The sequence below is a fragment of the Lipotes vexillifer genome, unplaced genomic scaffold, assembly GCF_000442215.2.
Source record: "Lipotes vexillifer unplaced genomic scaffold, Lipotes_vexillifer_v1.1 scaffold1129, whole genome shotgun sequence".
Lineage (NCBI taxonomy): Eukaryota > Metazoa > Chordata > Mammalia > Artiodactyla > Lipotidae > Lipotes > Lipotes vexillifer.
The window spans coordinates 4296320-4307323 of record NW_006789022.1 but is presented as its reverse complement, the minus strand read 5'-3'; the positions used below and the strand labels follow the sequence as shown (position 1 = coordinate 4307323).

Below are 11004 nucleotides of genomic sequence, written 5' to 3'. Positions count from 1 at the left end.
CTTTCCCTAGACTAGTAATAGTTAACCTTCTTTATCCTGCTATATACTTGAAATTTTCTCTTTGCCATGGCTCTTTGGCCAGGGAATTTGGGGGAAGGGAGGGAAGGGCAGGGGATGGATAACACTTCCTCCATCCAAGTACCCAAACTGGTAACTGGGACAGGGAAGAGCCACAGAACAGAGAGAAGACTGGAGGTTAAATGAGAAAACACGGGAGACAAGCCAAGGAAAGATCTGCCCACAGAATGAGCAGATGGCACACAGCTGACACCAGGGACTCCTAGCAAAAGCCTGGTACAAAATATGCCTGAAACCTGGGAAACTCCCCTTACTTTTCAATGGCCCAAACCCTCTACCCCACAGGGTAGCCTACTAGGAACATCTTCGTGGAACGGTGGTATGGTGTTGTGCAAAACAGGGGCTCAAAACATGTTTGTATACAGCTGGAAACATGGCTCTGACACCGTCAAGTCATTTGGTTAAACTTGTTCCCTCTTTCCAATTTAACAGTCTACTCTAAGCCTGGTTAATGTGGAATCCAACAGAAGAATGTGATCACATGGTCTTGGGAGTCTTGGAGGTAGAAAGATGCCATTAGGAGACAAGTGTGGAGAGAAAGAAGAGTGCTCCTTAAACAAAAACTTGTTAGTAAACACTAACTCCTGATGAAAGCACAAGGTGGAATTAATCCCCTGGGCAACCACCTTGGTTTCTCTAACATAGTATATCACCAGTGCCTACCACAGCATTCTCTTGCTTTCCATGTCTCACACACATGGCAACGTGCTATTTCCCTGAGTTCTCTCAAGCTGAAGAAAGAAGAGGTATTAGCAAGTGTAATCCTCTGAAAGTTAGCTACCTTCCCAGCCACCGTTCCCACACTAGCAAGGGTTCTTTTTGTATCTATGGCCACAAATCCCAAGAGTAGCAACCACTGTTAAGCAGACTAAGTCAACCAGCTATACTCAGTGAATTAACAGAGCCCAAGTCCATCAACATGACAGCGCAGAAAAACACCACTCAGTCAGCACCATCACTTAAGCAAAGCAAGGTAACATCAAGGAGTAAACAGCCAGGTGGTGCCAGGACTGTTAGGTGCTCAATGCAGCTGTAAAATTATACATCTTAAGAAAGTTAGAAGAGGCGTGAATCATAGAAAGACTCTGAAACATAATGGACTTTGAAAATTCAGATTATCAAGGAAGAAAAGTATGTGCCTTCTAACCCAGAGCAATAGCTCACACCACTTCCATCTAGGCTCTCAATATAGTTATAAGAACATAGTTGTTCCTATGCAAGAGTTGAGTGGCCACATTTTCACCTTCAGTCAACCTATCCAAGGTCCCAGTGGACTACCCAATCAATAAATACAAGGCACTATTTTGAGAGCAGGACCTAAGCAGTGACAGAAAGTGGGTAATGAAAACTTTGCCACACCCCCACTGTAGTAAAAGGAAAGTAATGGCAGTTGACTGTTTCAGGCAGGGCCTTGCAGGGTGGCTGCACCTTCTGAAGTCAGGACAATCCAAGGTTGGTCCCCAGGTTTCGCAGGTTCAGAAACTTGATTTTAACAGTTCACCCAGGGGTGACTGGACCCTAGGAGATTGATTCACACTATCCAAACTCACAAGAGACTGATTCATAGACCAGAATGACAATTTATTAATTTACAATGAGAAATATAACTGCCAAGCAGACTGGAATACTTGTGTCGGCTGGTCAGCGCATTCTCTTCCCAGTAGGAGAGCCTAGTTGGGAAACCAAATTAGTATCAGAAGGTGTCTTGGTGAGCACAGGGTCAGAATAAAGGGAATAAGGTGAGCTTAAGGCATACTATCATCAGGCTAAGGTAGCATGATGCAACTTTCTTTACTAATGGGAAACACTTGCCAAGCAAACTAAAATCGCAGGTAATAGAAAGGGTACCCAACCCCTCTGGTCAATGCTGGAGAAACACTGTTAAATTCTTACTCTCCAGCACTCCTCTTGGTCGATTCCTTACAGAACACCCTTCCAGTGTATGTTTACGACAAGATTACAGCCATCTTTATGTATCATATTTATATTTTATGGTGGTTGCTTCTTAATAATTTATAGACACAAGTCTTACAATTAAGCCCATTTGCTATACACTTGATTTTTTAGATAGAAACACATAATTTAGACTTGACAGGAACTTTATATGTCGCGTGTCTAGTTCACATGGGGAAGTAGGCCCTAAGCAGTAAAGTGACCTGCCCAAGGTCACATAATGAGTTAGTGGCAAAACTGAGCCATAACCTGAACCTACCTGACTCCTAGCACATGAGCCTTGTTTTTTGGCTTACCTACTGCCATGCTGCCACCCATAATCACCACCACCCACTCTCAAACTCTTCCACATCGTAGGCCAAGCCTACACCACAGAAAACAAACCCACAAACTTCCCCCCTTCATACAGATGGTCTCCACGTACCCCCTCTTGGGACTCGGACGCACTCACGTTTCCGAGCCTGTGCCTCAAACTGTGACAGGTTCTGGCGGGTGGCCGGCCTCACATCCACTTTTTCTCCATTAAGAACTTTTCCTGGCAGAAGTTCCAACAACTTGTGGACAGAGTTTTCAGAGGCTACCACCACCTCAGCATACCTTAAGGAAGAAAAATTAAAAACGAGTGAAATCTACTAGACAACCAAGACAGGAACACAGAAATTCTCTTCCACTTTTAGTGAAAACTGGTAAAGCCAAGGATACCTTGCTAATATATATTTTTTTAAAGATTGTTTTGATGTGGACCATTTTTAAAGTCTTTATTGAATTTTTACAATATTGCTTCTGTTTCATGTTTTGGTTTTTTGGCCCTGAGGCATGTGGGATCTTAGCTCCCAGACCAGGGATCGAACCCACACTGCCTGCATTGGAAGGCGAAGTCTTAACCACTGGACTGCCAGGGAAGTCTCATTTTTTTTTTTTTATCTTTCTAATATTAAACACACAAAACTACTAAAAACAAACAGGTGTCATGCTAAAATTTTCCTATTTATTTCAAATTAGAAATCAGCTTTCTTTGCCTCTCAATGGATGGATGTTCTCCTACATTGCAGCTAGGTCCCCATTCTAAGGTGGTTTGTTAAAACCAAGGCAGTAAACTGGGCCAGGGGTGGGAGGGATTAAATTACAGGGCCAAAATAACAGTACAGATCTGTCATCCCAATGGTTACAAACTAAAAGGGGCTTCTCAAATCCAGACCTCACCCTTTGGACTGGCCATTTGCTCGATTCTCTGCAAATTTCAACTCCACCACATCATAGACTCCTACAGAGCGAATAACCTGGATCAGCTGCTGGTCTGTGGTCCACTGGGGCCGGCAAAATGGAAAAGGAAGAAATGTCAAGAGCTACACCCCCCTCCCCCAGAATGTCCCAAACCCTTCCCTCAAACCTAGGATTCTAGTCACAATCATGACCTCCCACAGGAAACCCAGAACACCATCAATATTTCAATTAGAGCACTTTTTCCTATCGTCCTCATCCATGCAGAATTCCAAAGCCACCCACCCCTGCCCCAATCCCCGTCTTTGAGACTAAGAAAATTAAAACCTATTTTAACTTTGACTGCCACTTGGGCTGGCTCGTCATCAGCTCAAATGGTGATTACTAGCAGCTTTTAGTTATAGATCTGATAGGCTAGAGTTGATCACTGACAGCAACTTTCCCCTCAGTATATACATTTCTTAATTTGAAAACACCACCTCCCAGCACCAGCCCCCAAACATGTCACACAATAACTTTTGCAGAACAACAATCACCACCTACCCCGAGCGTACTACAGCTATCAAGGTCTTTGCTCCCTCTCACCCATCATTATCATAGGACCATCTAATGACCACCAAGAGTTCAAGGTGTTCACTCTGAAATCTCATCCCACAGATGACCCTGGTAGACATAAAAGCCCCAGGGTCAGGGGCGGTAACAAGATGGCAGAAAAAGCAACTACCCACTTAATCATTGCTTTCTTCGGCACCAGTACGTCCTCAGGATAGTTCTCTTTCAGAGATCAATCCAACCTGATCCCAGGAAAAAGAAATCCAACCCCATCAGAGCACAAAACAGTGCAACAGTGGTTTCTGAAAATGCCATCACCTCCCAGTGCTCTCCCTCCAGCCCACCCACAAGCCTTTTTGGTTACCCATGCTCACCCAGGAGAAACTGCCCACATAGACAGCAGCTCGCCTATTACGCAGGCCACTGTAGGTGTAGAGAATTGCAGGGGTCTTGTTATTGGGCTTGGGAGATGGCTCCTGGCGAACAGGAGGTGGCGGCTCAGTGCTGCTGCTTCTGTCATCTGAGGGCTGTGAGGTGGCTGTCAGCACGTCATCATACAGGTCAATCTGATCTGTATTGTTGAACTCTGGGTCCTAAGAGATGAGGCGTTGGCAAAGGTGGGTTTGAAAACCTTTTGTTTTGTCCATCCTATTTTACTCTAATTTACTTACAATCCACGGTCAAATATTTTATAAAACATACAAAACTTCCTTGTCCTACTCTAGGAAACTAGGAAGAAAAAATTCCCCATGTAAAACAATTTTAACACTTAATTATACTTATGTATGTAGGTGTTTCTCCTAAGACCCTGTTAGCAGTCTATAGTGTTTCTAGCTTTAATCAACTGTGAGACTCAAAAGGTACATGATGATTAAACAAGCAAACTAAGAATGCACAGAGATGCACCTGCTACTGCTATCAATGTGGCCAGCTTCTCAAGACCACATCTAAGATACACTAATGAAAATTTGTTTTCAACATCTTATGCTATTTCCAAAATCAAGAGTTACACAAAACTTACTCTTCTACTTAATAAGAAATAGAGTAGGGCTTCCCTGGTGGCAAGCCTGTGCGCCACAACTACTGAGCCTGCACTCTAGAGCCTCTGAGCCACAACTACTGAAGCCTGCTTGCCTAGAACCCGTGCTCCCCAACAAGAGAAACCGCCGCAATGAGAAGCCCGCGCACTGCAACGAAGAGTAGCCTCTGCTCGCCGCAAGTAGAGAAAGCCCATGTGCAGCAACAAAGACCCAATGCAGCCAAAAATGGAAGGAAGGGAGGGAGGAAGGGAGGAAGGGAGGGAGAGAGAGAGGGAGGGAGGGAGGGAGGAAGGAAGGAAGGAAGGAAATAAAGGGAGTATATTTATTTAGAAATGGAAATCGGGGGAAAAGCATGTTAAAGTGGGAACCAAAACACAAAAAAGAATGGGAGTTATTGGTTTAAACTCTTTGATTTACACAAATGATTTAGAGAAGCTCTAAAACTCATAGTACATAATCCCATCTTTCCATTAACCATCAAAGAAATATAAAAAATAAAATAAAAGGGAAGTGAATAATGGGGGGATTTTCCATTATAAGTTCTATTTCTCAAATGACACGCAGATCCAATACATTACCATGACATTTATGAGACATCTTTGAGCAATACCAGAGATGTCCAATGATACACAAAAACAGTTAAGTTCTCTAAAATATAAAGGTCAGGAAACAGGACAAGCACCGATATCATAAGCTGTGTTATAGAAAGCTTTCAAATATGAACGTGAATTCTGCAAGATAGGCAAAATATACTTTTTGCCTATGTGATATATTACTGTTATGGACTCAATGTTTGATTCCCCCCTACATACACTGAAACCCTACTCCCCAATGTGATGGTATTAGGAGGTAGGGCCTTCAGGAGGTAATTAAGATGAGATGAGGTCTTGAGGGTAGAGCCCATGAAAGGGATTAGTGCCCTTATAAGAATCAAGAGAGCTTGCTTGCTCTGCTGTGCTCTGCATGATGTGAGGATACAAGTTGGCAGTCTGCAACTGAGAGAGGCTGATCACCAGAACATGAACCTGATCTCAGTTTTCCAGCCTCTAGAACTGTGAGAAATACATTTGTTTATAAGCCACCCAGTCTTTGTTATTTTGTTACAGCAGCCCAAGCTAACACTTATACAAAAGTTCCTAAAATCAAAAGAACTACTACTAAGGGACCTTAATGTTTCAGATTTTGCAATGTCATTATCTCAGAGAGGATCTTTTTATTTTAAGGATCAGACAAGTATATTTTCAGGTAACATTCTAAAACATCCAAACAGTGCTAAAGAGGATACTGCCAAAATGAGAGTACAGGGAGACGTTCGGAGTGTTTTAGGGAAACTATAGCTCGGAGACGTTCAGGGTGTCTTAGGGAAACTATAGCTCATTCATGTCATTGCTGTCTTTTAAAAACAAGAAGAAAGAAAGAGCCTATACTAAGGGAATAAAAGAACCTGTATTAAGTAACTTGTTTAATTGCCTGAAGGAGAATCATTTCCCCTAATGCAACTCAGGACAGGAAGCTCCAGTAACTTTCTCCCTTCAATACCATCACAAGAACTGCCGATCCTGAACTTCGACTAGAGAAGAGACTAACTACAAAATGCATTCTTGGACCTACATACCACCAGAAACTTTGGGAAACAATCTTTTAGTTTCTCAGTTTATCTGAAGTACCAGGGAAGAGCACGCACACCATGGTGATACTATTGGATTGCTCTGGTATTGAGGGGGAAAGGATTCTACTTCCTAAGGCATGTAAATAGCTTCAAATATTACAAATACTCTTAACAAGCCCCATAGGAGAGGAGTTTGAAGCCTGTAAAGAGAATGGCAAAGAGAATGGCAAAAGGGAGTACACTTTTTAGGGGCAACTTAAAAGCAAGAAAAGGAATCAGTGAGGCAAATAAGCATAGGAAAACTATTTTAGGTAGTCAAACCTATAAATAAGGACCTTGCATAAAAAAGGATGGGTATGCGAAGGACGGGGAGAAGCTAACATTGGAGAGCAAAGGGTGGATAATAAATAAAAAGGTGAAGAAAGCTGTGGCTAATAGCTCAACATTTTATGTGTAAAATATTTCACAGCCTTACATCGCAAACAATCCTAACTCTAGGCAAACCACTTATTTCTTTATTCACGTACTAGGTATGCTCTGCCCTTGCGGTTCACGTAGAGAAGGGCTTAGAAACCACTCCGTCTTCTCCAGCTCTAACCCTGAGACAACACTGCTTCACGCTTCACACCAGGCTGCCTCCTTGTTTTTAAGATAAATCAAGGACTGTGAAATGGAACTTAAACGGAATAAGGAAACACACCATCTTGGATGGTCAGTGGAACCAAACTGGAATTCCTTCCATGTAGTATCTGTGATTCAGAGATGTGTGTCTAAAAGTTGTAACACAAAAATTATTGCTGATAATTGGGTAGAGAACATGCAGACTCGGGCAGCTCAGACATCAAACGTATCACCAGGAAACCCCCCATACTGTAAGCCTTGGCAAACAATCTGCTCTTTCAGGGTTCCTTAGAGAATACGACAGACTCAACCCTGGAAGACCCTGGTGGATGGATTACCTTACCACTTTAAGAAACACAAAAGGATTCAATGAACGCAAAACTGTCACAAGATTCAAATGGTCTCTCTGTGCCACAGAGCCTCAGTTCAAAGAAGTTTGTGGGAACTATTCTGATGCACAGGCAGACCTGTTGAGGATTCTGTTGAAGATTTTATTGAAGAAACAACGTATCAAGTTGTGTTTGGATTTAAATCTGCTAGCAACATCAGTCACTTTACTCTTCAGTTGCTAAGACAGAAAAACAGATAGGGCCTGAGGTCTTTCAGATTACCAAATGAGCTGGTGTTTTATGCAGTTAAAGAAAAATCTAATTCTACAAATTAAGTGAAAAATACGTTTTACAGGCATGGATGTGGAGGGATTCATTTCAGAGAGATTAAAAAAGAAGTATCTATTTAATACTGAACTAATACCAGGGACAATTTTGCATTTAACAGCATAGGAATAACTGTGGTTGTCTCATGAAGCCTCTTGGTTTACAAAAGAGAACTTGCATGATTATGAATTTAAATGAGAACTTCCCCACCTGTCTGCTCAATGTTCCTACCTGCCAGCCCTTTTCCTGATATCTAAGGGGAATAATAAAGCTTAGGATTTATTTTTCTCAAAGCAACCCATTTGATATAATTTTAACTGTAACGAAAACTCAGTTTTTGGCTTTGTAATTACCATTTCCACAGTTCTCACCTCACACTCTCCTTCCGTCACTGTCCACTGCTCTCAACCACCAGGAATGGAACCTCTTTTGAGCAAAGAAATCCATTTTTTCCTTTTATCTCACTACTTCTAACACAGTGCCCAGCAAACAGAAGTAGCTCAATAAATACTTGTTGATAAAAATGAGGAAAACTAAGCATATTGAGCAAAGTGCCTGTCTGTGCATAAGGAACAGAACAGAGACAAAACACTCAGCAGGATGGCAGCTCTCAGTCTCTTTTCTAGTTGTTCTCCCCAGCCTAAGAGAGCAGCTGTGAACCCTAAGATTCCAACTGTAAAAGGAGTCAAGTAGCTCTGCAAAAGAGGCTTTTGCAGCACATGTTTTAAGAGATCCAGGAGTCAGCACGATGGGGTTCCATCTAGGAACAGTGCTCATCTTCTCTGGGGAGCAAAGTACACGTGACAAGGTTCTCGTGCATGGGTAAGCTTGGGGTGAACCAATAACATTCTTATAACACAATGTGTACTCGCTGCCTTCAGTCTAAGCTTGCTTCTAACAATCCCAGCCAAACAGAGCTTTTACCACTTCCTTAGCAGCCTCCAGGATATACTAAAACCAGCTTTGCTAAAAATTAACTCACTTGTGGGGAAAAAAGCACCCCTCCCCTGACCTTCCCCTAGACATAAGACATTCAAAATCTATACTTTTTTCAACTTACTAAGTATCAAATACTGTCCATTTGATATAAATGTCTACTTGATTTCACACACCATCTTTGGCCTATCTTAGACCCATAAAAAGTCCTGTTTAACTAAAGAGACCAGAGAACAAATTGTTGAGGCCAATGACTTCTACCTTGACAAAGCAGTGACCATTGGATGAGGCCTATGTCTTGTCTATGACCTACAAGCTGCATTGCTTAAGAAATTATGGAATCTCACTTCTCAGACCAAATGTCCCTGTGGTCAAGGACCCTGTTCTACCCATTTCCCAAAGTGAATCAGCAGCACTGTTACCAACCCACAGATAAGGAAATTAGGGGAAAAGAAGTTTTTAAAATTAGTAAGTGAAAACAACTAAGGGAGCCTTGTTTTCTTGCTATCTAGTACTAACAAAAAAAGTAAAAAGTAAGTCTGATTCAAAGTAATATGAAAAACTCAGGAAAACAATGGTTTGTAACTAAATATTCTAAACCTTTCTTTTCATCCCGAAATAATTATGACTTGTTTGAAATTTAAAGAAAAATCTTCATGTATTTAAGTTAATCAGCAGCCACATGTACATGACTTCAGTTTGCCTGAGAAGACATGGGAAAATGACTAACTTATGTTTAGTGAAAGAAATGGCATATATCAACCTCTTCTGTTGCTTCATATCAAAGTCAGGGTCCAATCAGAGCACTTTCCTTCCCTAGACTGTTTTTTTAATCCTCTTTCCAGGTCCTTACATGTAGCCATTAAAAGATGCCAACAGGAAGAACCAGCTTACTTGAGTAGAACAGTGCTGAAAATAATCCAGGCAACATATTAGTAAGTTTTAAATAGAGATTTTGGAACACTCTTGAGATTTGACCTCAAGAGCTCAGAACTGAACTGTATATGAGATTATTGTTTCAAAGGAGATTACTGGATCATATTTCTTGACATATATAGAGACCAACAAATCCAACTTAGAGCATGTGACTGGGTCTGTATCTGCTTCATAACCGGTTTGTCCAACACCTTTACCTCCCCCCACCAAACAAGTAGATCCATCAATAAAATTTACTTCTCAAGCTTGAAGTCAAGCTACTTCTGAAAGGAAGGAAGATAGAAAACAACTGGAATGCAGCTGAAGTTAAACGTTAAAGCTATCTTTTATACTGAGCCTCTCACTGCCTTATGGGGGAGGAGACTACATTTCTCCAGGGGCAGTTTGTGAGAATCTCAAAGGAATAGGTATTAACATCGTCCTCATGAATACTATAGCAAACCTAATTCTGATTTTTAATTTTGGTTAGTCTTCGAAGAGACTGACATCCAACTTTGGCTTCCTGGGGGAGCAAGTTCCACAGGTTGATTCATCACTCTATTAAATCTAATTTTTATTTACTCTTAAATCAAAGTTTTTAAAATCAAGCCTGGAGGCTTAAGTTAACATAAAGCAGAACGGTCAGAAATCTTGGAAGTCTGTGCTAGAGGGAAAATTTTAGATCTGACAGAGGGGTGTTTAGGCCTATAAAATCTTCATGGACTGACACAGCCTGGAACCACTGCAAGTTTGGTGCAAGTGATTCCTCAGCTGGTACAGGAAAATACCAATGCTCCCGATGACCCCTCACCTGATTGAACTCCTCGTCAGCATATATATCAATCAAGTCCACTCCTTCTGACATGGCTCCGGAAGGAAGATCTCGAGCCCGGAAAATGGACAAGGTAAGAAAGATGCCACTGCAGTATCCAGAAAGAAACAAGAGTTAGAGGCATAAGGGTCCCAGGGTGGGATGAGGGCATTGGTTGCCAACCTCCCCGTCTCCAGAGACGCAGCATCCTGGCAGCCCGAGCTCTGCCCCACCCGCTCCGCCCCGCCCCCGGCCTCGCACCGCCCCTCGCTCTCCCAGGCCACCGGGGCTCGCGGGGCTCGCTGCCGATCACCCTCGGGCCCGACCGGAGCTGCGCCGCAGCTGCCTGGGGCGCGACAAGGAAGTGCAGGCCTCTGCTCCTAGGGGCCCTCGGATGGCGCTGCGAAGAAGGATCGCGGCGAAGCCCGCAGCCACAGCCCGCCGCACCTGCTGAGGCCCCAAGCGGCCCGGGCTACAGTCCCTGCGAGTCCCAGAGCTCCAACCACCTCCGCTCCCCACCCAGGCCTAGTCCTCGCCCCCGGCCCGGGCCCCCCCCCCCCCCCCCCCCCCCCCCCCCCCCCCCCCCCCGCCCCCCCCCCCCCCCCCCCCCCC

General features: G+C 43.2%; 1 protein-coding gene across 2 annotated transcripts in view; it reads right to left on the bottom strand.

Moving 5' to 3' along the window:
- CPSF7 (cleavage and polyadenylation specific factor 7) overlaps positions 1-10504 on the bottom strand; it is a 21746-nt gene extending 11242 nt beyond the window's left edge. Inside the window, exons 1-4 of one of the 2 annotated variants that reach the window (XM_007462178.1) lie at positions 10393-10504; positions 4179-4397; positions 3235-3338; positions 2456-2628 (exon numbers count right to left, since the gene is read on the bottom strand). In XM_007462178.1, coding sequence (XP_007462240.1) covers positions 2456-2628; positions 3235-3338; positions 4179-4397; positions 10393-10446 — 550 coding nt within the window. In that variant the 5' untranslated portion in view covers positions 10447-10504. The remainder of the gene's footprint in view (positions 1-2455; positions 2629-3234; positions 3339-4178; positions 4398-10392) is intronic. The other variant, XM_007462179.1, reaches the window with a different exon arrangement.
- Positions 10505-11004: the final 500 nt, after the last annotated feature.